Consider the following 26,466-nt stretch of genomic DNA (forward strand, 5'->3'; position numbering starts at 1 on the left):
ACTGGTTGTTCTGTGCTTTTTATCAGTTGTGCTATTTACCAAGTTGATGTCCAGACAGGTCAGAGACTACCCATTTGTCTGCTGTCAAACACGCTACAACCATCTCAAATAAATCCTGAGATTTTAGTTTGCCAAGTCAATGTGAAGTCTGTTACCTTTTTCTGGAAATGCAAAAATCATATATAATAGGCTACAATATTCGTAATTGTCTTCTTTTCAACACAATACGAGAAAATAAATATGAATATAATTAATTTTTCATAATAGAGATCAATTTAAATGCCTTAATCAGAAGCACAGAGATTAGGCAGAGACTTGACAAAGTGAATTCCCATGAATTGCCAACAATTTATCCACACAATTTTTTTCAGTGCATGCTATGTTAATATCTCAAAGTCACTGTATTTACATGGAAGTTACATTTTTTTTGTATTCATACTTTCCATTTGACCTCATTAGAGTATTATATCCCTTCAAACACCACAGAAAATAGAAGTAGAACTAACTGGCATTAAAGATAAACCATAAATCTATTTCTGGTTTCTCAGATTAGCTGTCACTTTTTTTTTAACAGTCAATTAATTGATTCTGCCTGTTGATTATTTGATTTTCTTGCCTTTAAACTTCACAGCGTTGTCTTGTAAACTAATCATCCTACTGACCTTTTAAATAATAAACACAAACCCATGCACTATATAGGACTAGAAGTGAAGTTCCTGTAGATGTATCTTCTATGCATTATTTCATTTTTATTTTTGTAAAGTTTCCCAAAAATATGTAAAACTACAGCTACCTTCCTGTCTGTATGAGAATTGCTAGGTCACTACCTGAGCCAATGACTAAGCACCAGGTGAGAAGCCATGGCTAACCCAGAGAACTCAGGTGCAAGCGATGCACCTCCTCACCCTCATTTAAGGGTTAGCAGCTGAGAGCATAGATCTCTATTCAGAGGCTGTGCTCTTCTTGAGACTCTGTCAGACTTTGGAAAGAGTAAGGTTTTTTTTTTTTTTATTCCTATATTGTTTTCTAAATGAAATCGTAATAACTTTACATGTGTGCTCCTATCCTGATAGAAGGCACTATTGTGCCTTCTATTGTTGCATGCTACTGGTGAGCCAGGCAGGAGCTAACTTGCTAAAGATATTTCCTTCCAAGTCTCCTGAAAAGGAGTATACTAGAAATGAAGGTGGCATTTCTAGAGAACCTTGTGGGATGGCTCAGATGGGAAAAGACTACCCCGTTAAATAAAACTTTGCTGGGGCACAGACATAGTAGCTGAGCTCATGAACCTTGTGCAGTGATTTTAAGCAAAGGCCAAGGGAAAATGTCCTGGCCTGGCTGCTTAAGTTATGGAACGTAAGGGCAAAGAGTGTTGTAGTGAATAAAATAGAAATTTTGAAACCTGCATCCATCACAATCCAAACCTCAGGCAGAGGTTATACACTACAGTTGAATACAGTGAGGAAAACCACTCATTAATCCAATAACTGATGGCTGTGTGCTGCATGATGTGATCAAATAAAAGTGGTGTAGCCATAAATATGGATCTATGGTCATCAGTAGAAGACTTACACAATTACATCACGTAACTGGGCATAAAAGAGGCAGTTATGAAGATGCCTTTGGAAACCCAGATCTTGTAAGATTTTCAGCAGGTATAAGGGACAAACAGGTCCCACTCCATCAATATGGCACTTTGGTGTCCATACTCAACCCCTTAATGGCCTCAGAGGCCATGGTACAGCAGGCTACCCAGATAGTGGTGGATTTAGGGGAGACGGAGCTCCTAAGAGCCATGTGCAATGTCAGAGTGATGGAAAGGTTGGAAGTCCACCCACAATCCCAACCTAGGAGACTGGCCCCTAGAGTAATTCAATCAGGACTCATCTGGGTCTCTAGAAAACAAATGTTTGATGATCTGATTAGAGCTGGAGTCTAACTTAAAAAGATAGATCAGCAGCCTAATCAGGTCCTATCATATCTGTGGAAGCAATTGAATGATGAGACAAAGATTCTAATCCTCCACCAAGAGGGAAGGAATTAGAATTATAGAGAGAATCCCACAAGAAACATGGAAGCTGGAAGATTTTATAGTCCCCATGAAGAAATGTAAGCTTCCTCAGGCGGCCTGGGCAGCCGTGGCCAAGCCTTCTGAGGAAAAGTACTGGGAACTGCAGAATTAATAGTATTGTGGGGGAGCTGAGATTCCCCTGGGACTAGGACCTCTAGAGGGGATTCATTGGTCCAGGAAAAACGTCCAATGAGTTACAGTGCTTGTTGATACAGGAGCGGAAACTTCAATTATATATGGCGATTTGAATAAACTCCCAAGCACAAAGGCTATGATATGTGGATTCAGGGGACAGATGATCCACACAACCCAAATATGGATAAAGTTGGGGGTTGAGCGAGTTCCACCCTGGAATAGACACAAGGTGTCTATTTGCCCCAATTCCAGAATATACGTTGGGGATAGACATTATTTGGGGACTGACTCTCCTGACAAATGGAGAAAACATAAATAGCTGCAGGGGTTCTTGAGTGTGTTAGGATATTGGCAATCTTTTATACTCCAATTAGAGCAGCTGGTAAAACCTTTATACAGATTGACAAAAAAGACCAAGTATGAGATTGGGGTAGAACGGAAAAGTAGGCCTTTCAGTAGGCAGCAATCACTGTTAAACAGGCCCAGGCACTGAGTCAACCTTTCCAGCTGAACTAGACATACATGTAACTCAGGAAGAGTTTGGCTGAGGGTTATGGCAGCACCAGAGTTCTGTTTGAACTCCAGTCAGGTTCTGGTCACAGGTTTGATATGGAGTAGGAGAAAGATACAGTATGATAGAGGAGCAGTTATTGGCTACCTACTCTGCAGTGCAGGTGGTTGAACCACTAACACAAACTGCAGAGGTTGTTGTTAAAACAGCCTTACAGAACAAGGGGTAGATAAAAGATCTAACTCACATTCCTAAGACAGGGGTGGCCCAATCACAAACAGTGACACACTGGGTCACATGTCTTAGTCAAAGAAGCTGTCACTGTCCCCTTTGAAAGAAGAACTGCAAAAGATACTTGACCCAGTAACAGATCACAGTGAGACACCTAAGAAAATGATAGTGACTTGTCTGGAGAAGAATCCTGTACCAAAAGAGGAATATCCTATTCCAGAAGATGCCTGGTACGTGGATGGATACAAAAAAGGGAGCCCAAGTAAATGGCAAGATGTTGCATGCCATCCCTCAATCAAAATGATATGGTTCAAAGAGAGGGATGGATGAAGTAGCCAGGAGGCTGAGCTACGAGCTGTGTGGATGGTTATAACTCAAGAACCAGGCAACAGCACACTGAATATCTGCACAGATAGTTGGGCAGTCTACTGAGGGTTCACGCTTTGGATTGTACAGTGAGTGTCAGTGGTTTACGGGCTGGTTTGGCCCGGTTCTGTGACTAATGAGGCGGGGGATCCCACGGACCCATGCCCCAGGAGAGGGGAAAAAGGGAAAGGGTAGGGAAATGGGCCTAAAACAAAACTGCGGCAATGATCTGAGGAGGAAAGCTAATTTACTAAATAAGATATTGGAATGCAAGATAACACAATCCAATACAATATAATTGGAACTGGAGCTAATACATCAAATAAAATGAGAGAGAGTGTCCAACAACAAAAAGGCTGTGCTCTAATGCTGGTGGCAAGATAGCTAGGGAGAGAGACTCTGCCAGGATGAGCAGAAGGGGAAGAGAGAGAGAGGGATGTCTCGTGATATGCAAGCAGTTTTTATCTTTCCATCTGAACGGAAAACAGTAACAGAATAGCGAACAGTCCTCTGGGAAACATAGTTGTTCTTCTCTTCTATTGATGATCCATGGAACTGGGGCATTAACTCTTTAACTCCCATTGCACTACATGATGTTATGATGTGGAATACTGATAACAAAAATTATGAAACCATGAGTAGAAAGCAATGAAAAAGTGTGCATCTTGTATGTCTAGGACTGCTACAGTCAGAACTCTTCTTACCGGAGTCAGACCACTTTGACCTCTACGTAAGACCTACCGGTTTGTATGCTGAAGTCTATTAATTCCTTTCATGAGAAGGGAAAAAGAATGTTTTTGTGAGATTTGCCTCAAAATAATGGCGTTCATTCTACAGTCTTCTCTGGCAGATGTCACATTTTACTCTTACATTCGCACATACAACTAATTTTGTCGTGCACTGACTCAAAAGAAGCAAGGATGTATTGAAAGAGATCAAGACTTTTACAGGATGACTGAGCAAAAATAAGGGGTCCATACAATGAAGGTGATATAATGCATGAAAACAATGAAAGTACAATCTCCTCAAGATATCTGAACTATGATATTGGCCTGCATGGAGACAAAAGCATAATGGATATAAAAACAAATAGCTTCATGTGAATCTTGGGTTATTAACTGAACTGGCTACGTAAACTGAAAAGCTTTACTCTGAAAAACATTCAATTCAGCATATTTCAGAACAAATTCAGAATATAAATAGGCTACTTCTACATCACAGGTGTTCAGAAATTTTTGTTGTTGTGGGGGAAGGTCTAGAGTAACTACAAGTAGCCTTGTAGTACTTTTCATGTGTTTTTTCATTCCAGGATGCAAAGCTAATGAAATCCGAGAATGGTTTCATATCAAAATATCTCCTCAGCAACATTAGAAATGAATTGATGAATTTCTTCTTCCTCATAATATCTGGCTAATCAACACTGAAATCTTCCTTGGACAGAAAAGGTACAAGGAAGCTCATGAAGAAATATAATGAGTTTTCATTTCTCTCAATAAACTGAATTTTGGAGTAGACAGAGCTAAATAAGAAATTATGAAGCTGATAAACACCTGCTTTTCCTAACTACTCTGTATTAGCACCTTAAAAAACATTCTTGTTCATGAGATCACAGTATAACTAAAACCGTATACAATTCTTTCTTGAATGTGCTTAAATAATAAGGCAATGGAACACTAATCTGTAATCTAGAGCACTGGGTTTTCTGCTGAAAAAAAAAAATTCAAACACTGGAAGAAAATTTGATATATTTTTCATTAAAAATATTCATTTTACAAAACATTTTATTTATAAACATTTTATTTATATTTTATTCACTTCTGTCTTTAAAACAATCCATTTCATTTCATGCTCAGCTCTATTTCATTAATGGATTAAAAAGAAAAAACTTACAAAAATGTCCACTTCCCAAGCAAAACATTACTCTCATCTAATGTACACTAATTAAACAAACACACATTTTCTTCTTAAGGTTTTCTTAAGTCCCTGTTGATATTACTATGTTGAAAACATATATTCACATGCCAAATCAAACAATGGACATAAAAAAAAAAAAAGTGATTAATTCCAGTCAGTGTTACTGATGAAGATTGGAATATCTTCACCATGGGATTAAGATTAAGCAAATAGTACCACATAACTTCAGGCAAAAAAAAGACTGACCTTTTTTGGCTAGATCACTAAGATTCCATCACTCTACTTCAAGTAATGTGTGTGTATGTATCCCCTCATCAAGGTCACTGATGAAGATGTTGAACAAGACCAGACCTAACACTGACCCCTGGGGAACACCACTAGTCACAGGTCTCCAGCTGGACTCTTCACTGCTGGTCACCACCCTCTGAGCCAGGCCAGTCAGCTAGTACTCAACCAACCTCACCATCCACTCATCTATCCCACACTTTCTCAGCTTCGCTATCGCAATGTCATGGGAGACAGTATCAAAAGCCTTGAAGTCAAGATAGACAACATCCACTGCTCTATCCCCATCTATCCAGCTGGTAATGTCATCATAGAATGCTATGAGGTATCCTTATGATACTCCTCACAAGGCTCCTTGGATAAGTAATGAAAACTGTTACTTCTCCAGTATGATTATGCAGCATGCTTATAAAATGCCATAGTATTTTTCATACCAGCCTTGTGTTTATAACAACTTGCAGTGTTTCTTTATTATTAGACTATTCTCAGCAAGGGTATGCATTACTCACTCCTGTTGAAACCAAATGTTTTTGCACAAAAGACTGAAAGAGTGATGAAAGAAAGAAAATAAGAGACAACACTGCTTTGCAGGCAAGGAATGATATGTCTTCTGGTTTTGCTCACAGAATAAAAATATTTGTGGCTTCTTTTTTAAATTTAATAACATATTATTCTTCTAACCCTTGCTCAGTAAAACACACAGTAAAGGATTTGATACAGTATGAATAAATATGCAGCTTCAAATTTGATTCTTAAATTTGAAAAATAATTTTTCCAATTTTGAAACCTATGATGCTTTTAAACAACACTAACAAAATTGTTATCAATTGAAAACACTTACCTGCTGAGATATCTATTTGATTCTTCTTTACTTGGGTGACATTTATATGAACGCTGACTTTGCCTTCATTAATGTCAATCTCAACATTCCCCAGGCCATCTGCAAAGTTGCTGAAGACAAGAAGTCCGTTGGGGTTCCAGGTTCGGAAAAGGAAACTGACTGAAAACAGATCCTGGCTTGGGCGTCCAGGAACCTCAAGGTAACTGGTGGCATTGAAAAAGACAGGCACTGTATGTGGCTCCACACAAGAAAAACTTAAATTTCCCTGAGTAAGACACACACACACACAAACACAAAAAAACAAAACAAAAAAAACAAACAAACAAACAAACAAACAAACAAACAAAAAACCATAAGTAGAATTGTAAGATTCCACTAAATTCATAGACAGCTCTAGAAAAGTATTCTAGGTTGCATTCAATCCAGAGACTACTGTAGTCAATGTAAGCTCCATGTAAAAATGTATTATTAATATAATTGTTGTTATTACTGTGATGTGTTTGTTGATATTTCTGTTTTTCCTTGAGGCCTGTGCCAAAGAAGTGGCTTCATTATATCTTGCACTATGCATAATGTGCATAATATGCATTAAGATGCAAACTCTGCCCTTTAAATTGTCATCTAAGATAAACCTTGCATGAAAACTTTAATATTCCCAGTTCAAAGAGGAAGAAATGAATCAGAGAGAAACTTAAACCTCTTCATGGTCACCAAAGAAACCTGTAAGAGGGTAATAGCTCACCATTTCATGAAAATGAAGTCAAGTTTCCAAAATATCTTTAAACAAATCAATGTACATGTGTGAGGTTGTAAAAGAAAGGCATACAATACCTTGTGAGCAACAGTATTCTCTGTTATGTTTCCTACTGGCTAATATTAAATAAGCTAATGCAGTAATTCATGAAGCCGAATGATGAAAAATGACTAACAATCATTCAGTCATTTCCTATGTAAAAGAAGTTGGAGTTTTCACTCTGTAAAATTTCACTCCTAGGGAAACTGACAAAAATCCAATCAACTATCCTGAATTTAAAAGCATTAAAATATATCTGTAAATAAGGCCAGAGCTATAGACATGAAATATTCACTCAGGTTCTTATGTCTTTTCTCATGAGAAACGCCAACCTGAATTGTAGACGATTTTTTTCCTTTGAAAAAATAATCAACGTGTAACTCTTACTCTATTACTTCATAACATAATGCATTTATCTAAAGAGATCTCTCTCCAGAACTGACTTTTTATTTAATCAATGAATAGAATACGAAGACATCTACTATTGAAGAACAACTCTACTATGTGGCAAATTGGACTGTTTTATGGTTGGGATTTCAGATGCACTGTGGCAGACTGATATTCTGTGGTAATTTCTATTTAATTTGGGAAGGTAAGATTTTATCTGATACAGTATAGAAATGACAATGATGATCAGGGCAGCAATTCTGTTGCTATTTATTTCCACATTAAAAATTATTTAGGACTGAACAACGTTGTCAGAGGTACTTAGATGTTTAGACATAACATTCATCTGAGCACTGTTTAGAATTCCAGTAGGAATTACTTTTTTAGCATGTAAATATTTTAGACTCCACCTCACTGACTTCTCGTTACATTTTGCTCTTTTTATGTCACTTTTCTTTTTTAATTCATAGTGCATAAATGCACCTGAAAATTCACCTTGAGGGAAGTTAAAGCATTTGGAAGGCAGACAGTAAGTTTGTAAAATGTGTGTGAGTATGTCCTAAGTAAATCTACTTAGAAGTACTTGTTTTCAACTGCGTTTAATCTATAATGTGAGTTAGAGAACTGACAAATACTTTTTCAGTAAAGTCAGAGGACCTCCCTTTAGCTGCTTTGACAATCTGTTTGAATTTATTTTTTTCAGTCTAAAAGTAGCCTAGAGATTTTCATTTTTTTTCAGTTTACTAAGCATTATGTCAAAATAGCTAACACATTTTTTTGGATACTGTTAATCTGGACATTTCCAAATGTGCCATACATATTTTTTTAAATTAAATCCTAGATTTTACATACAGAAAAAAAATCTAGAGATTGACTGAAATACCATTTGTAATCCTTTGTTAAAATTCTCAGTGTAATATTCACCTTAGGAGTAAGAAATTTCTTCTGTTTCATAGTTAGGGAAGTTCTGCATAAACACAGAGGGCAACAGCATTTTTTAAGAGCTGGCACCTTATGGCTCAGCTACAGACACCAGCCACAGTTGTCATTTAAGTAGTACTCAGAAAGTACTTGTTAAACATTTGTAAGATTCTCTTACTGCATTGTTAATGTGAGGTACTAACAATTTCCACATAAGAAGGCGGCTTTCACATCCAGCTGACGCTCTCAAGGCATCCTGATGTATATGAGACTTGCACATAAAACACTTACTTGAGCTAATGGAGCCAAATGCACTCAAAAATTATTTTTTTTTTACATCAGTGAGTTCATTTACCATGAACACTCAAACTGCATAAAAGTTTTCTTGAGGAAGTAACATATAATGCTAATTTCTCTGTCATCAAAAACTGTATTTTCCCTGCTGAGCCATTTAGATTAACATGAACTGCATTACCAGTTCCCACTATGACTGTATTTCACAAGTGAATTCCTCTTTTAAACAAAGCTTGTTGGATACAGATTGCTCACTGGATCTAGGCTAAAAGTTAGAATTAATCTGCAGCTTGTTTCTGTAAAAGATTTTCAAAGAGTAAGAGATTCTTTTGTGTAGATTCAGAATAATTTGCTGAATAGCTCTGTGGTCTATGAGACATGCAAATCAAACATTTAGTGTGTATTTATACTGAAATATGTGCATTTATATTGAAATTATTGGTCATATTAAATAATTACTTGTAGCATATCAGAAGGGAAATTGTGAAAACATCCTAATTTGGGCAGTTTGAACTTTGCATCATGATCTTTATCTTGCAAACCATCTTCAAATTTACCTTTTATAAATCAATTTCTCTTTCAGATATTATCCTTTGTGGTAATACTACCAGGTCTTAACTTTTCCTGATAATTGAGATACCGACTGAAAATATACATTGTAAAATAGAGGTAATGCATTTACTAAAACTAAAGTAACTGCTATATCAGGATGGATCATATAGTAAATGCAATAACTTTATAATAGCTGTCAGATTATTCCTTTATTTTTCTCAAATAGTTATTTGAGTATAACATACTATAAATAATTTAAAGAAAATGTTTATCTTAAATTTGTACATGATTGGACTCAGTAATCCACAGCAGAGTAGCCACTGAAGTGGAAGGTGCATAAGCCTAATGTATGTGAAGAGAGAGAGCAAGAAATTTGATTCTTCTCAGCACTCTTCTGTTACAGGTTATGAGAAAGTCGTATAAAACTTTTTAGATTTTAGTACTTGTAAACATAAATGAAACAAATATTAAAAAAAAAAGCTTATTGTTTTCAATAACATAGAGAATATGGATTGGAAGACTTGTGCGCAAGCACTTTCTTTTTTTCTGACTTAGACCTGAAAAAAGCTGTAGACGAGAGTTACAATTTACTGCTCTAGTTAGCCACTGCCAACTCTTGTTTGGAAATCCATTTGGAAGAAAATTCAATGCAGTTTTTTTCTGGCTATCCTTTTGTCTCCTTCTCTCCTTTTTGTGTATGTTTATCATTTGTCTCATTTTTTGTGAAAACAAATTAGACTCCACTATTAAGAGCAAAGACTGATTAAGGTCATCCATCTCACTCATTCTTCTCAAAGAGCTGCTGCCACACATTCTATCAGAGAGGACTACAAAACTTTTTTGTTCCCCTTTAAAGACATAAAAAATAAATTGCTTAAGTAGAAGTTGAAAGACTCTTAGTTGTGCATTTATGGTCATAACATCTATGTTTGTGAGACCTAAGGATTTTTATTAATTCTATTTTTGTTCAGAGTAAAATCAAGATTAACTTCTTAGATTCTCTGGACCTCCTCATTATATAAATTTAACGTGTTCACTCTCTTTCACTGCATGAATTCTGAAATCTGCAAATAAGAACATTTTTCTTTCAGTCTCAAAACTATTTTTATTCTTTCATCTGTTTCTCTTTGTTTGTTTTCCCTATGATACTTCTTGTAACCTTACCAGTTACTTTGCTTGTGTTCCATTTCATTACATGTTATTTGTTTTCCTTATTGGGATAATAAACCGTTTAGGGCAGGGTATGTATACTGTTATGCATCTGCACAGTTCCTACAGTGGAGCTTGGATCCTGGTTGGATTGCTCACGTGCCAGTATCATAAACATGATTAACAACAACAGCAGTTTCAGGTTAGTATTTTTCATGCTAAATCAGGCTCAAAACTAGAAGAAAAAAAGTTTTTGTAAGAAACATAAAAATCCGTGTTTTACTAAAACTAATTTTGTTTTTGAAGAGTGGAATCAATTTAAGTAATTCTACTGAAAGCAAAGGTCACTTCTGTTTTTATAGGTGTTCTCAGAAGTGGAAGTCAAGAGAATCATCAGATTAAACTAGTATCCCACAGCTTTGTGGTGATCCACTAACACTACCAAATCTACATATGTAGATTTTGCTTTCGTCTTACCGGTAATGGCATTTAATCAACAAACTAACCAAACAAACATATACAGCAAACAAAAATCCACATCCAAATGAAGAAAGAGGTTTTTATAGACACTTTACTGTACTGCTAGCTGTGCTATGCTTTTGAAAGGCTGGAATTTGTCCTACAGAAATCTCTTAACTTGCACTTCCACTCAGGAGGAGTCATTAAGAGTATGTTCTGCTAACTTATAGTGGACTGGACTGATACAAAAGGAAAAGATTCCTCCTGTACAAAGATCCTTTTCTAATTCAGGCACCAATCTTTGAAAAGTATCCTTACAAGTATAATATGCAATGTAGGAAGGATATCACAGGTGATTTTTGGGGAAAAAAATCAGAAATGTAAAACTTAATGCAAATGGATTGAAAAGATTCTAGAACAGTAGTCTTGCTCTTTAGCATATATATCTTGCTCTTTGACAGTACTGAAGAAGTTTATTTTTAAAAAAGGCTCTAAATATCAGGCTGTATTAATAAATTTGTATGGGTTCAAGTTTTGCTTCATATACTCAGAATTATCTTTCCTATTATCTAGATCATTTAGACATATAGTTCATAAAATTATATGCAACTTCCGTATTACTATACAGGAAGTAATCAACCATTTGCACTTTATTTCTACTACATATGTGTATCTTATATCTTATTCTTCCTTATTGTCATGTATTACATACAATACATGAAGAAAAAAAGCAGTAGAGGAACTAAATATATTTTGAGAAGGGCTTTGTGAAGGCTTCTGTATTGTACAGAAGAAAGTCTTGAACAGATCCAAGTCAAATTCAGGGTAAATAATACATTTATTTCCTACCTACATTGCTCATGTAATCCACAAAATATTTTAGAAACACCTAGAGCATTAAAAATATAGAAATTAAAGTACTTTCCTAATCAGCCCTTACACAAAGCCACAGGTTTAAACATGGAAGCAACTATGAATGCTTTAGCAAGAGAAAAAAAATAGAATATAATGTTAATAATCTCTGTAATGTTAGTGAACTAAATAACAAATTTGAAGTTTAATATCTTGAAGCTTTACAGAGCTCCCATAAAATGGCTCTGAGCGATCCCTTTCCAATGATTTTGCACACCCATGAAACTTGCTCTGTAGGGATGGAAGATACCAGGATTTAGAGCCATGAAATGCTGTAATTGATTTAACAATAAATATTGTCTATCCTGGTTCTGGATTACTATAATATGGAAGGAAAGCAAAAATATATTTATTTATCTAGTGGTTTTCTTTTAAAAAGCATTCATCTGATGCTGAAGGGTAATTCTGGAGAGCTGAAACTTAAATCCCAGCGGAAAAAGGTTCCCATATATTAAATATATATAAATATATATATACATAAAGCACCACATTATAATACAAGAAAGACTGTTCAGAGAAGAAGCTGCGGACCAAGATAAATGGCATGAGAAAGCAAGGCTAAGAACCAAGGACACCTCCAGAAGAGTCAAAACAAAAGCCAAGTGAGCTGCGTGATCACTGTGTGATAATGACCTTGATTGGAGGAAGAGTGCGTGGCTAGGAACAACTCATGACTGATTGGATGAGCGCCTGCATGTATGGTTAAGGAGTGTTTGTGGAATATTTTGTTGACATGTAAAAGTGGATGGGAAAGTTACAAGAGAAAATCTGTGAATGTATATAGTAGATGTTAGAACCTGCAATAAGCGATTTAGATCATTCACATGTGATTCCGTGCCTCAGACACTTCATTTAGGCATGTGAAAAACTTTGTTTCATATATTATGTGATTTCAGTACATCTGCCATACACGCTCACAAACTTTCCTTAGAAAGAGAAACAGAAGTTTAGATGATGATAAAGTTATGTCCTTACCACATTAGAAGGTTCCAATTTCTTCCTTTTAGCAAGGTCAGTGATATTATTGCCATTGTAGTTGATACTCTCCATGCAGCCTTTGAAATTTTTCCTACTGTTAGAACTTGGCTTCCCAGAAAAAGGCATGCCTCCAAAGGTTATCTTTGAATGTATCAGAAAATGGAAGATAGTTACTGGAGGGAAAAGGCTTAGAATTTTTGAACAAATCTGCTGCAGATCCATTTGCTTTCTTTGAACAGCCCAACACAGCAAATAAGATAGTTGACAACACTGCTTACTAGAAAAAGGAAGTATCAAACAAGTACTGGAAAAGCAGGAAAAAATCTATGATGAAGTCATGACTGCAAATATTTATGATGGTAAATCCTATCTGTTGTTACGTTTTCCCAAATAAAGAGAAAACATGTATCACAGTTACTCACATATGGACTGATCTTCTGATCACTACTGAACAATACCTGTTTTAAATAACAAACAACTTGAAATAAACGTCCATTTCAGTACTTTTTCAACAGAAGTAGATTAGAGATTAGCCAGATAGATAGTCTTATTTGAATCATTCACTCAGCTCTAAATGTGTGCCAGAGCTTAGACTACAGATGTGGGCTTCAATACAATGTAGTTGCTTCCTATAATACTTATATATTTATTTTATCTAGAAGAATTTTACAGAATCACATAGTTCAAAATATTATCTCCTGTTATACAGGCTCACGTTCCACTATTGAGAACATGATTTTATCACGTAGTTACAATCAACAAGGAATTACCACATAACTTAGTAGGCCAAACAAGAAATATTTCTTCCTTTATGACCAATTTAATTACCCTAAAACACTGGGTTACCCAGAATCTGTAGTGCTAAAACACTACGAAAAAAACCAAATATTTTACAAACTAGACTTGCTCTTTTCTCCTTGTCACTCTATAGAGACTACACAGGTCTCTACACTATCAGGGTATGAAATGTTTGGAAGTGAATAAATGCTGCAATCTTTCGTTAATATTTTGCAGCCCAAATGTGAAGAATAAAGGATTCATGAAATTTGTCTTTGCAGTGTATGTTGTTTATTTCAAATATATTAAGGCATAAATAGTGATTACAACTGGAATTCCTAGCGCAAGACAGCTCACAAAAATTTCTACTTGCAGTCTCCTGCTGAGATTTGGTAGACTCAAGCCTTTAAATATAATTCATTATTTGCTCCCTTGGTTATTACTGAGAGCATGAAAATGCAGCTCAAGGGACTTATTTTTCCATTTTAAAAGTAAGAGACATTGGATTTGTATACAAGAACTATATAGTTTCAACTACTCCACTGAAAACTAAGGTCTTTATAAATAGTACATACCAGCTACGTAAGAATATTTTGCATGCACATCCTCAGATGTTATAAGTTAATTTGACTTGACTTTGAGAAAAAAAGCACAACTGGAGAGTATAATTGTAATATTTTATTGTTGTCAAATTATCTTTTGCATGTTATAGTCATTTTTATTTTTTTTTTAAACAGGAGGAAACGTAAAGGTGCACTAGTTTCAGCTGAGATAATTTTCTTCATAGTTTCTCATGTGTTGCTGTATTTTGGATTTTGACCAGAACAGCACTGGTAACACACTAGTGTTTTAGCTATTGCTAAACTGTGCTTTCACAGCTTCAAAGATTTTAAAGTTTCTTGTGTTCCCTTATCAGTGAATAGACTGGGAGTGCATAAAAAATTGGGATGGGGCACAGCCAAGACAACTGATCCCACTTGACTGAAAAGATATCCCATACCACTTGACATTGCATTCAGTAACAAGCTAAGTGAAGGAAGGAGGAAGGTTGAGATGTTTGGAGTTACAGTGTTTTGTGTGAAAAACTGTTTTGATTCATTTTTACCTCCTATAGATTAATTTATCATAAGGGTAATACATTTAAATGTAGTCTAACATCCAAGGTCAGTGAGTTAATTGAGAGGAAAGGAAGGAGAACTGAAGGCTCTGCCTTTCACATGAACCACAGAATATGTCTTCATACACATTAAAACAATTTCCACTAAACATGAGAAAATCTATGTACATTGAGATTGAAATATATCTTTGGGAACTGCCAATGAGGTCTCTAATGCCAAAGAAGAGAGAAAACTGAATCTCCTGGACTATATTCTTACTGCTCGTAATAAATTTATTACATACATATACTACATATATATATGTAACTTGGCTTATGGCACTCTGTCTAACATTTTCTGTTGCTCAATCAATTGAAAATCTTTAATAAAATCAACTTACATGACTTTCCAGTCAATTTTGTGCTTACAGCAGCTGCTTAGCTACAGTGTACCCTAAGCTTACTGAATTACATAGATATCCCACTTTAAAACAAAAGATTGAGATTAGACTTATAACAGATGAGTTCTGATAGACTAATGAAGGGAAACTAAATTTTTACCTAAGAGAGTAGATTATTTGAAAGGAATTATTTAAAAGGATTATTTGAAAGGAAAAAAAGTTATTTAAAAAAATCATATATAAAAAAGCAACAACATTTTTAATTAATATCAACTTTCTCCTCTTATTGGACTTTTCTCTATAAAGTCAGTTTGAAGTGAACAGATTTCACCATCTACCTCATAATCCAGGTCCAGATAATCAAATTCTCCATTGGTTCTGAAGTGCTGAATGCGTCTGTCCAGGGTAAGATTGATGTTTCTCCCGTGGCGCTCTATGATGATGGAGTGCCAGTGGTGATCATCTAAGAGACTGCCAGTCATCATGGATGTGTGGCCATAAATAGAGCCAAGCTGGTTGCTACCTAAAATAAGGATAGAAACAAAAGCAATTTTCATTTCATGCCAGTTAGACAAACATTTTCCTCTTACTCTGTCAATACTTCACCTGAAGTATTATTCACCTGAAGTCATACACACAAGTGGCTGGAGGGAGTCAATTCACTATGAAGATCTACCACATGGAGGTTTGATGCCATAAAAATACAAATAGCTAAATCAAATACATCAGTAATTACATTAATTAACTCTATAAATATTTGTCATAGTAGGTATTTGAAGGTGTACCAGAGAAAAAAATAGCTACTTTCAGTTGCAAAGTTGTTTTCAAATAGGGGTTTTCTGTGTTTTAATTTCTAGGGTACTGAAATAAAAAGCTGTCACCTTTTCTAGAGTAGCCTTTGAATTAAGTTCTGAACAGTGGAACTGTAATGGTGAGGACATAGCATTTGATAATAGGCTGCTAACAAAAAGTCTTTTCAGTCTGATAACACCAAAATAAGTTCTATCCTTTGTAGACTTTGGCAATATAGCTAGACTAGTTAGTGTGTAAGAGTCTCAGTGCGGAATGAATCAATAGCAGCAAAAAATGTCTTGTGGTAATATAACTTACTTTAGTCTTCCTGTGTTAACATTCCTTTTCTGGAAGGCAAATAAACTTAGCAAAAATACAGTTTTGCAGCTTACTGCTGTGCTTTCTGGAGACTTTTGCCTGTGTAGCTATGCTTATCAGAGGTAATATCTCATTGCAGTCTGGCTGACATAACTAAGCCAGAAAAGGTAGATAGTATAGATCTCAACTGAAGGAGCAAGTGACAAATTCAACAATAAGCTTAAAAAATTGCTGCACTGCCCAATAACTCAGTGCATTCTTCTATGTTTTAAATACATGAGGAGACAATGCATTTCTGGAGCATGCCTGGAAATCAGTAAAGATGTTGATAACACATTCTGCCAAATTGCACTGCCATGGCTTAATACAATATTTTCCTACAAATGATCTTACTTCTTTTTTTGCTGAAGGTTATTGATCCTTCTGAGTATTATCACTGGTTTCAGTGGGTCCAGTGCTTCATAGTAAAAGCTTGAAAAAACAGGACTTTCTTCCTGCCTACCTTCAAGCTATGCTTCTTTGTAGAAGGTTACTGAACCTCAGCCTCATGTGGCCTGTAGCTTCCAAGACTGTTATCATTTTTGCTCCAGATTTCTAAGGGTGATCCTTATTCCCCTAGCACTAAAGACAGTGCCTTTCTTTCACACAGCCTCTTGATTTTGTTCTTAAGAATGAAATCATGAGAATTTCCACTCTTGAAGATATTTAAAAGCTCTGGGTGTACTCATGGGCTGCCTGCTCTAGGTGATTCTGCTTGCACTGGGGGATGGACAAGATGGCCTCCAGAAGTCCCTTCCAATCTCAACCATTTTGCAAGTTTCTGAAGGAAACTAAACTATAGCTCAGGCAAAATATAATTCTACCAATCCTCTTTCCTTTCCAACAAGTTTCTAATAATAATATATTGTTGATCTTATTTTATTATAATTTTACTTTCATGTTATCTCACACAAAGTAAATGGGAAGACATAGGACAGGAAGTAAAAAAGAACAACATAAAGGGAATGATGAATATTTTCACCAAATTAAATTATGTGGCCTGCTATATCTGAGGAAAAATAAATTCTTTTGGGAATTGTTACTGTTTAACTTGGCAGGTAGCTAAACATCACACAGCCATTCACTCACTTCACACTCCCTTCCCCCCCCAGGTAGGATGAGGGAGAGAACTGGAATCAAAATAGAACTTGTGGGTTGCGGTTGTGGATGCCCCATCCCTGGAGGTATTCAAGGCAAGGCTGGAAGTAGCTCAGGGTAGCCTGTTCTAGTGGCGGGCAACCCTGCACTCAGTAGGGGGGTTAAAACTTGTCATGGTTTTATGATTTTCGGTTATTGGTACTCCACATCATAACATCATGTAGTGAATGTATCTGGTTCTCAGAAGAGAAGGACTACTACATTCCCCAGGGTACTTTGCTCCTCTGTTACCATTTTCCAGCCGGAGGGAAAAGATAAAAGCTCGTAGTATAAAAACTTGCAGATCACGAGACCTCGTCCCTTTTTTCCGCTGTCTCTTGTCTTGGCAGCACCTCGCTCACCAGCCGTCTTATCGTCGGTAGTAGAGTAAGGCCTACCTTGATCTTGGGACATTCTCTCTCTCTGTATTGGATTTATCAGCTTAAATTGTAATTATATTGTATTATAGTGTGTTGTTTTGCATTCTGAAATCTTATTTAGTAAATTAGTTTGTTTCTCCTCAGATTGTTGCCTCTGTTCTTTGCTCTCAGGGCCATCTCCTTACCCTTTTTCCCTTTTCCCTTTTCTCGGGGCATGGGCCCGTGGGTCCCCCATCCCCTTCGTCACGGAACCGGGCCGAACGCCCGGTAAACCGTTGACAAAACTTGATGATCTTGAGGTCCTTTTCAACTCAGGCCATTCTATGATTCTATGATTCTATGATTCTATGATTCTATGATTCTATGATTCTATGATTCTATGATTCTATGATAAAAACTATATACTAAGACAGAAGAGGAAAATGGGAAAAAATGCAATTAAAACTATATAAATATAATTATATATATATATATATATATACTTTATTCAGCCACAATGCAATTACTCTCTACCCACTGACCAACTCACAGCAATAAATACAACCACCTGCTGGCCTGTGGCCTGCTGGTAATGCAAGTAATGCATGCCAACCAATGCCCAGCAACCCTCGAGTGGTGACTGTCCCAAGGCTAACTCCCACAGAATCACAGAATGTCAGGGATTGGAAGGGACCTCAAAAGATCATCTAGTCCAATCCCCCTGCCAGAGCACGAATACCTAGATTAAGTCACAGAGAAACGCCTCCAGGTGGGTATTGCATGTCTCCAGAGAAGGAGACCCCACAACCTCTCTGGGCAGCCTGTACCAGTGTTCTGTTACCCTCACCATGAAGAATTTTTGTCTCATATTTATGTGGAACCTCCTATGTTCCAGCTTGCACCCGTTGCCCCTTATCCTATCATTGGATGTCACTGACAAGAGCCTGGCTCCATCTTCCTGACACTCTCCCTTTACATATTTATAAACATTAATGCAGTCTTCTCTTCCCCAGGCTAAGGAGATCCAGCTCCCTCAGCCTTTCCTCGTAAGGGAGACGCCCCACTCCCTTAATCAACTTTATGGCTCTGCACTGGACTCTCTCAAGCAGTTCCCTGTTTTCTTGATCTGAGAGGCACAGAACTGGACACAATATTCCAGATATGGTTTCACCAGGGCAGAGTAGAGGAGGGGGAGTACCTCTCTCGACCTACTAACCACACCCCTTCCAATACACTCCAGGATGCCATTGGCCTTCTTGGCCACAAGGGCGTAGTGCTGGCTCATAGTCATCCTACTGTCCACCAAGACCCCCAGGTCCCTTTCCCCTACACTGCTCTCCAACAGGTCAGTCCCCAGTCTATACTGGTACCTGGGGTTGTTCTTGTCCAGATGCAATACTCTACATTTGCCCTTGATATATTTCAATAAATTTCTCCCCTCCCAACTCTCCAGCCTTTCTAGGTCTCACTGGATGGCAGCACAGCCTTCTGGCATGTCAGCTACTCCTCCCAGTTTTGTATCACCAGCAAACTTTTTGATGACTGGCTGACAAAATTCCTGCTCCAGCCGGTGATTGGACTAGATGATCTTTCGAGGTCCCTTCCAATCCCTGACATTCTGTGATTCTGTGATTCTGTGATTCTGTGATCCTGTGACAGTGCACTCTATTCCCTCATCCAAGTTGCTGATGAATACATTGAATAGTACTGGTCCCAGTACTGACCCTTGAGGGACTCCACTAGATACAGGCCTCCAACGAGGCTCTGTCCCACTGATCACAACTCTCCGGCTTCTTTCCTTCTGCTAGTTCACAGTCCACCTCATTACCTGACCATCCAGGCCACACTTCCTCCGTTTAGCTGCGAGGATGCTGTAGGAGACAATGTCAAATGCTTTACTAAAATTGAGATAGACTACATCCACTGCTTCACCATAATCTATCCACCTGGTTATGTCTTCATAAAAGGCTATCAGGTTGGTTAAGCATGACTTCACCTTGGTGAAGCCATGCTGACTGCCCCTAATGACCCCCTTATGATTGATATGCCTAGAGACAGCCCCAAGGATAAGATGTTCCATCACGTTTCCAGGGATGGAGGTGAGGCTGATGGGTCTATATTTACTCGAGTCCTCCATCTTGCCCTTTTTGAAGACTGGAGTGACATTTGCTTTCCTCTATTCCTCAGGCACTTCTCCTGTTCCCCACGACTTACCAAAGATCATGGAATCAAGGAATCAAGGAATCATAGAATCATAGAGTCATAGAATCATAGAATCATATAATGGCCTGAGTTGAAAAGGACCTTAAAGATCATCTAGTTTTAACCCCGCTCCCCCCTCTGTGGGCAGGGTTGCCAGCCACTAGACCAGGCTGCCTAGAAACTCATACAGCCTTGCACTGAGTGCCTTCAGGGATGGGGGATACCTTCCTCCTAATATCTAACCTAAATCTCCCCTGTCTTAATCTTAAACCATTCCCCCTTGTCCTATCACTATCAACCTATATAAACAGTCGTTCCCCCTCCAGTTTATATGCTCCCTTCAAGTATCGGAAGGCCACGATGAGGTCTCCCTGGAGCCTTCTCTTCTCCAAGCTAAACAAGCCCAGTTCCCTCAACCTTTCTTCTTAGGAGAGGTGCTCCAGCCCTCTGATCATCTTGGTGGCCCGCTTCTGGACTCGTTCCAAGAGCTCTGTGTCTTTCTTGTACTGGGGGCCTCAGGCCTGGACACTGTACTCCAGATGGGGCCTCACAAGAGCTGAGTAGAGGGGGACAATCACCTCCCTCTTCCTGCTAGCCACTCCTCTTTTAATGCAGCCCAGGATATACTCAGCTTTCCAGGCTGCAAGCACTGCTGGCTCATGTCAAGCTTCCCATCCACCAGGACCCCCAAGTCCTTCTCCGCAGGGCTGTTATCAAGGAGTTCTTCCCCCAGTGAGTATAAATACCTGGGAGTGCCCCGGCCCAAGTGCAGCACTTTGCATTTGGCCTTGTTGAACCTCATTAGGTTCTCATGGACTCATTTCTCCAGCCTGTCCAGGTCCCTCTGGATGGCTTCCCTTCCCTCCAGTGTATTGACTGCACTGCTCAGCTTGGTGTCATCTGCAAACTTGCTGAGGGTGCACTTGATTGCATCATCTGTGCCTTGGATTAAGATGTTGAAGAGCACTGCTCCCAAGACTGAGCCCTGGGCGACACCACTTGTGACCGGCCTACACCATGACGTAGAACCATTGATCACAACACTTTAGCTGCGACCAGACAACCAGTTCTTAATCCATCAAACAGTCCATCTCTCTCAGAACCCTCGGACGGATATCATCTGGCCCCATGGTCTTACATACATTCAGTTTCATGAGGAGGTCTCGAACTTGTTACACTGTTACAGTGGGATGGAATCCGCTCCTCTCACCCTCACCTAGAGGTTCAGGGCTCTTGCAGACTTGGGGAGCCTGACAACCATTGAAGACTGAGCCAAAGCATTTATTGAGTACCTCAGCTTTTTCCATGTCTGAGGAAGCCAGTCCTCCATCCTCATTTATCAGAAGGAGAACACTCTCCTTGGCCTGTCTTCTCCTGCCTATTCATCTGCAGATCCCCCTCTTGTTATTTTTCACATCCCTTTGCTAAGTTCAGCTCTATCTGTGCCTTGGCTTTCTTGATCCTCTTTCTACACATGCAGACAACACCCCTGTATTTTTCCCAGGCTACACAACCCTGCTTTTGCTTCCTGTACCTTTCCCTCTTTTCCCTTAGAGGGGAAAACTCAGCAACTGGCATGGCTGAGCAAGGACCTGCAGCTTAAACTAAGGGAAAAGAGGGCATCCTTGAATGCTGCTAGCTCTATTCTGTTCCTATGCCCTTAAGGACATTTTCCCAGGGGATTCCATCCAGCAGTTCATTAAGCATCTGGAATTTTGCTCTTCTGAATTTCAGGGTCCTGACTCTGCTTTTTGCCAGGCCTGCATTCTTCCAGATCACAAACTCCACCAGGGCATGATCACTGCAGCCCAGGCTACCTCCAATCTTAACCTCTCTCATGCTCTCCTCTGCATTGGTGAGCATCAGGTCTAGTAAGGCTTCACCTTGGGTCAGTCTGTCTAATACCTGGACCAGGAAGTTATCCTCAACACACTCTGGGAATCTCCTGGATTGTCTGCCACCTGCCTTGCTGCTATCCCAGCAGATATCTGGGTGGTTGCAATCCCCCATCAGGACAAGAGCCTGCGAGTGTGACACCTCTTGCAGTTGAAGCAAGAAGGCCTTGTCAACAGGCTCTCCTTGATCAGGCGACCTGTACTAGACCCCAACCACTGGATGTCCTTTACTGGTCCGATCTGTGATTTTAACCCAAAAGCTCTCAGTCTGGTCGCGGCTGATACTCAGACACAGCTCTTTGCAATCTATCCACATCTTAACATAGAGGGCAAATCCCCCTCCTCTTCTACTCTGTCTACCCCTTCCAAAAATCTTGTAGCCCTCAATCACAGTATTCCAGTCATGAGATTCATCCCACCATGTTTCCATGATAGCAATTAGGTCATACATTTCCAGTTGTGCCATAGTTTCTAACTCCTCCTGTTTATTTCCCATGCAGTGTATGTTGGTATAGAGGCACTTCAGCTAGGCTAAAGATAATGGAGAGTGGCCTAACAATGACTTCTGACAGCTCCCTCAGCACCCGTGGGTGCATCCCATCAGGACTCATGGATTTATGGATGTCCAGATTGCTTAACTAGTTCTTAACCCAGTCCTCATCAACTGAGACAAACTCCTCCTTTATCTTGGCTTCTTCTGGGGCCTCAGGGTTATGGGGCTCCTCAGAATAGCCTCCAGCAGTATAGATAGAGACAAAGAAGGCATTTAGTAACTCCACCTTCTCTGTATCTTCTGTCACCAGGGTACCCACCTCATTCACCAGTGGGCCTACATTGTCTCTAGTGCTAGTTTTATCTGCAATTCATTTGAAGAAGCCCTTTCTGTTGTCCTTGACCCCTCTTGCAAGATTTAATTCTAAGGAGGCCTTAGCTTTCCTAGTTGCCTCCCTACATCCTCTGACAACATTCTTATATTCCCAAGTGGCTGCCCCTCCTTCCATGATCTGTAGACTCTCCTCTTCCACTTGAGTTTTTCCAGCAGTTCACTGTTTAACCATGCAGGTCTTCTGGCTCCCTTTCTTGACTTCCTACCTGCTGGGATGCTCTGATCTTGAGCTTGGAAGAAGCGGTCCTTGAATGCCAACCAACTATCTTTGTCTCCTTTACCTTAAAGTATCCTGTCCCATGGGATTTCCCCTAGCAATTGCACGAAAAGGCCAAAGTTGTCCCTACTGAAATCCAGGGTTGTGATTCTGCTTGGTATGCTGTTCCTGCCTCATGAAATCCTGAACTCCACCATTTCATGGTCACTGCAACCAAGGCTGCCCTCAATCTTCACCGCTTCAACCAGACCCTCCTTGTTAGCGAGAACAAGATCCAGCAGCACTCCTCTCCTAGTTAGTTCATCCACCATTTGCATCAGGAAGTTATCATCAGTGCACTAGAGGAACCTTCTGGATTATGGATGAATGGCTGAGTAGGCCTTCCAGCAAATATCAGCGTAGTTAAAATCCCCCATGATAACCATGGCCTGTAATAGTGAGGCTGCTATCATCTGCCTGTAGAAGTCATCATCATCTTCCTCATCCTGATCCAGTGGCCTGTAATAGACACCCACAACAGTACCACCCATGCCAGCCTGCCCCTCAGTTCTCACCCACAAACTCTCAACTCATTCATCATCTGCCCCTGGACAGTTCTCAATACATTCTAGTTGCTCTCTCATGTAAAGAGCAACTTTGCCACCTCTCCTTGCTGGCCTGTCTTTCCTGAGAAGGACATAGCCATCCATGAACACATTCCAGTCATGTGATCTGTCCCAGCATGTCTCTCTAATTGCCACCAGATCATAATCTCCTGCCAGACCATGGATTCTAACTCCTCCTGCTTATCCCCCATGTTGCATGCATTGGTGTGCAGGCATTTCAGGGAGCAAGTTGTGCATGCTGATTTCACCCTAGGGGGGTTGGAGGCCTCCTGGTCTTCATCAATACTAGGGTACTGTCCTGTCAGTGTAAGTCCATCTACAACCCCATCCCCCTTCAAATCTAGTTTAAAGCTCCCTGAATGAGCCCTGCTAATTCCTGTCCCAGAACCCTTTTGCCACTGTGAGATAAACCTTTCCCATTTATTACTGTCAGGTCTGATGTCTTATAATACTAGCCACTATCAAAGAACCTAAAGACCTGCCTACAGCACCAGTCTCGTAGCTAGGCATTTATGGACTGGATCCTTCTATTCCAACCCATGTCATCACCTCAAAATGGAGGGAGCAAAGAGAAAATAACCTGCACCCCAGACCCTTTCACCAAATGTCCCAAGACCTTGAAGTCTTTCTTCATTTCCCTCAGACTACGGGATGCATCTTCCTCCCCACCTGTTTGGAAGATCAGCAGTGGATAGTAGTCATGACCAGAAGGTCATGTTGTATGGAATAATCCTTAGCCTAATTCCAGCCACCTGTCTTGGCTCCACCCTGCCATCATGCTTACAGAGGTGACTTCTTTTTCCCACTAAGTGACCTGTCCTGTCTTGGGCCTGGGAATGCTCACATCGCTCAGCAACAACCAAGACATCTCTGTTTCAGCTGAAACCAGGACAAGTGTTAGAAAGGACACAAAACTAGACAGTCAAGATGTACCTAAATTTAAATTTAGAAAAAGTTTGGCTTTCTTGAGTTCCAAGGTTATATAGTCTCCTTGTTGTCCTTCTCCATGGAAGATTACACCTTCACTTTCAGAGGTCTTAAATTTCAGAGAGATGACATCTTTCAATGTTTTCATTTTCTTGTTCCTGAATCTGTATGGTAACACTACGTGGCCATCAAAATTGATAACATCAGCCCCTAAAGAAAAAAATAAAGAACATTGTTAAGGAGTAGTCAAATTTTCCAGTAGCTATTGGAAAAACAGATATGTCATATGTGGATTGTATCTGAACAGAATAAAAACTTGTGTAAGTGCAGTATGCATTGCAAATGCATTTTCTCGTGACCAAGAATCATTCCTATAAAATGTAGGAACCAGGAAGGGCATAAGTTTAATTCACAGGATGTAAAAGAGCAGAATCAGGGGAACATGTCATGGTTTTATGATTTTCGGTTATTGGTATTCTGCATCATAACATCATGTAGTGTATGTACCTGGTTCTCAGAAGAGAAGGAATACTACATTTCCCAGGGGACTTTGCAACCCTGTTACCATTTTCCAGTCAGAGGGAAAGATAAAAATTCACATATCACAAGACCTTGCTCTCTCTTTCTGCCTGTCTCTCGTCCCGGCAGCATCTTGCTCTCCAGCCATCTGACCGTTGGTACTAGAGTAAGGCCTACCTTTAATTTTGGGACACTCTCTCTCATTGTATTGCATTTATCAGCTTAAATTTTAATTATATTGTATTATATTGTATTATTTTGCATGCCGATATCTTATTTAGTAGATTAGTTTGTTTCTCCTCAGATTGTTGCTGCTGTTTTGTTCTCAGGTCCATATATTTTTTCCCTTTTCCCTTTCCCGGGACATGGGTCCATGGGTCCCCTGCCTCATTCATTACGGAACCGGGCCGAACACCCATAAACCATTGACAAAATATTACCACAGTACTTAACTTACCTTGGCTTCTCTTAAATGTAGTTGCTTTCCTACACATTTTCTTAACTAGAGTTGAAAATGAGAGACAAACTTCTGAGTTGTCATTAATTACTTATATTATATGTATATGTATAATTACTCAGTCATATTATCTGTGAAGACCGTAAACACTAAGACATGAAACTAAAGTAATTACTTAGGAGTTTTAAAATATTTTTCCTTGCCTTGTTCAGTTTTATATGGAGATGTTTTATAAAATTTAGCCTCAACTGATCTCAGGAAGAAAATTTCCATCATTTGGACTAAGCTTTTATCTAAGTTTGGTTTTATTCAAAATGGGGGAGGAAAACTGAGGGATGCAATGATTTTCTTTTAAAGTTAATCCAATATGCATGTAAAAGTTACATAATGATTACACAGAATTTGACATAGTATTATTTTTATTTTTTAATCTCTAAACAGTGACCCACAATTTTTCACAATTTTTTTGGAGGCAAGATCCAGAAGCAATAGCCACAGAACTTCATTTCAATGAACAGGCATACTTCTACTGAGTACTGAATCTTCTCTTTTAAAAACAGTTCGGTAAAAAACTACAAACATACAGATCTCTAAAAATTTAAAGAGATTTGTTTAATAAAACCCTTTTTTTATAAGCCACTTAAGCTGTGATAAATCACTAGTGCGCTAGCTATTATTTCTATCAGTATTCGTTCCTCACTATTCACAACTAATAATTTAAACTCCTTAAAAATAATTTTTTAAAATGTTCAATTTTTTAAAGAAAAGAGTCTTTCCCACTTATGTTCTACAGAAGCATCCACATTTATTGGCACATCATATTCATATAATTCATTTCATGCTCTGAGTTAAATCAAAAATAACATTTTATCATGTATTCTTCAATTACATCTTTCTTATTTTTGCCTACTTCTGTGGACGTCTCTTGCATGACTGATTGCAACTTTCTAAAATTCCTAACTAGCTTTTGTTATCATGGTGGAAAGTAAATTAAATCTTTCAAACCTCGTCAAAAACACACTAACAAAAATATTCCATTG

The 26,466-nt window shown here is 38.7% G+C and overlaps 1 protein-coding gene across 1 annotated transcript in view; it reads right to left on the reverse strand.

Moving 5' to 3' along the window:
* Positions 1-6,354: 6,354 nt before the first annotated feature.
* Positions 6,355-26,466, reverse strand: part of LOC110391014 (contactin-associated protein-like 2) — a gene marked incomplete at its 3' end in the record, with an annotated part of 175,208 nt that continues 155,096 nt past the window's right edge. Inside the window, exons 5-8 of the mRNA XM_021382672.1 lie at positions 24,457-24,660; positions 15,412-15,596; positions 12,797-12,940; positions 6,355-6,619 (exon numbers count right to left, since the gene is read on the reverse strand). Of these exons, the coding sequence (XP_021238347.1) occupies positions 6,355-6,619; positions 12,797-12,940; positions 15,412-15,596; positions 24,457-24,660 (798 nt within the window). The remainder of the gene's footprint in view (positions 6,620-12,796; positions 12,941-15,411; positions 15,597-24,456; positions 24,661-26,466) is intronic.

This window comes from Numida meleagris, unplaced genomic scaffold (assembly GCF_002078875.1).
Source record: "Numida meleagris isolate 19003 breed g44 Domestic line unplaced genomic scaffold, NumMel1.0 unplaced_Scaffold262, whole genome shotgun sequence".
In the NCBI taxonomy this organism is placed as follows: domain Eukaryota; kingdom Metazoa; phylum Chordata; class Aves; order Galliformes; family Numididae; genus Numida; species Numida meleagris.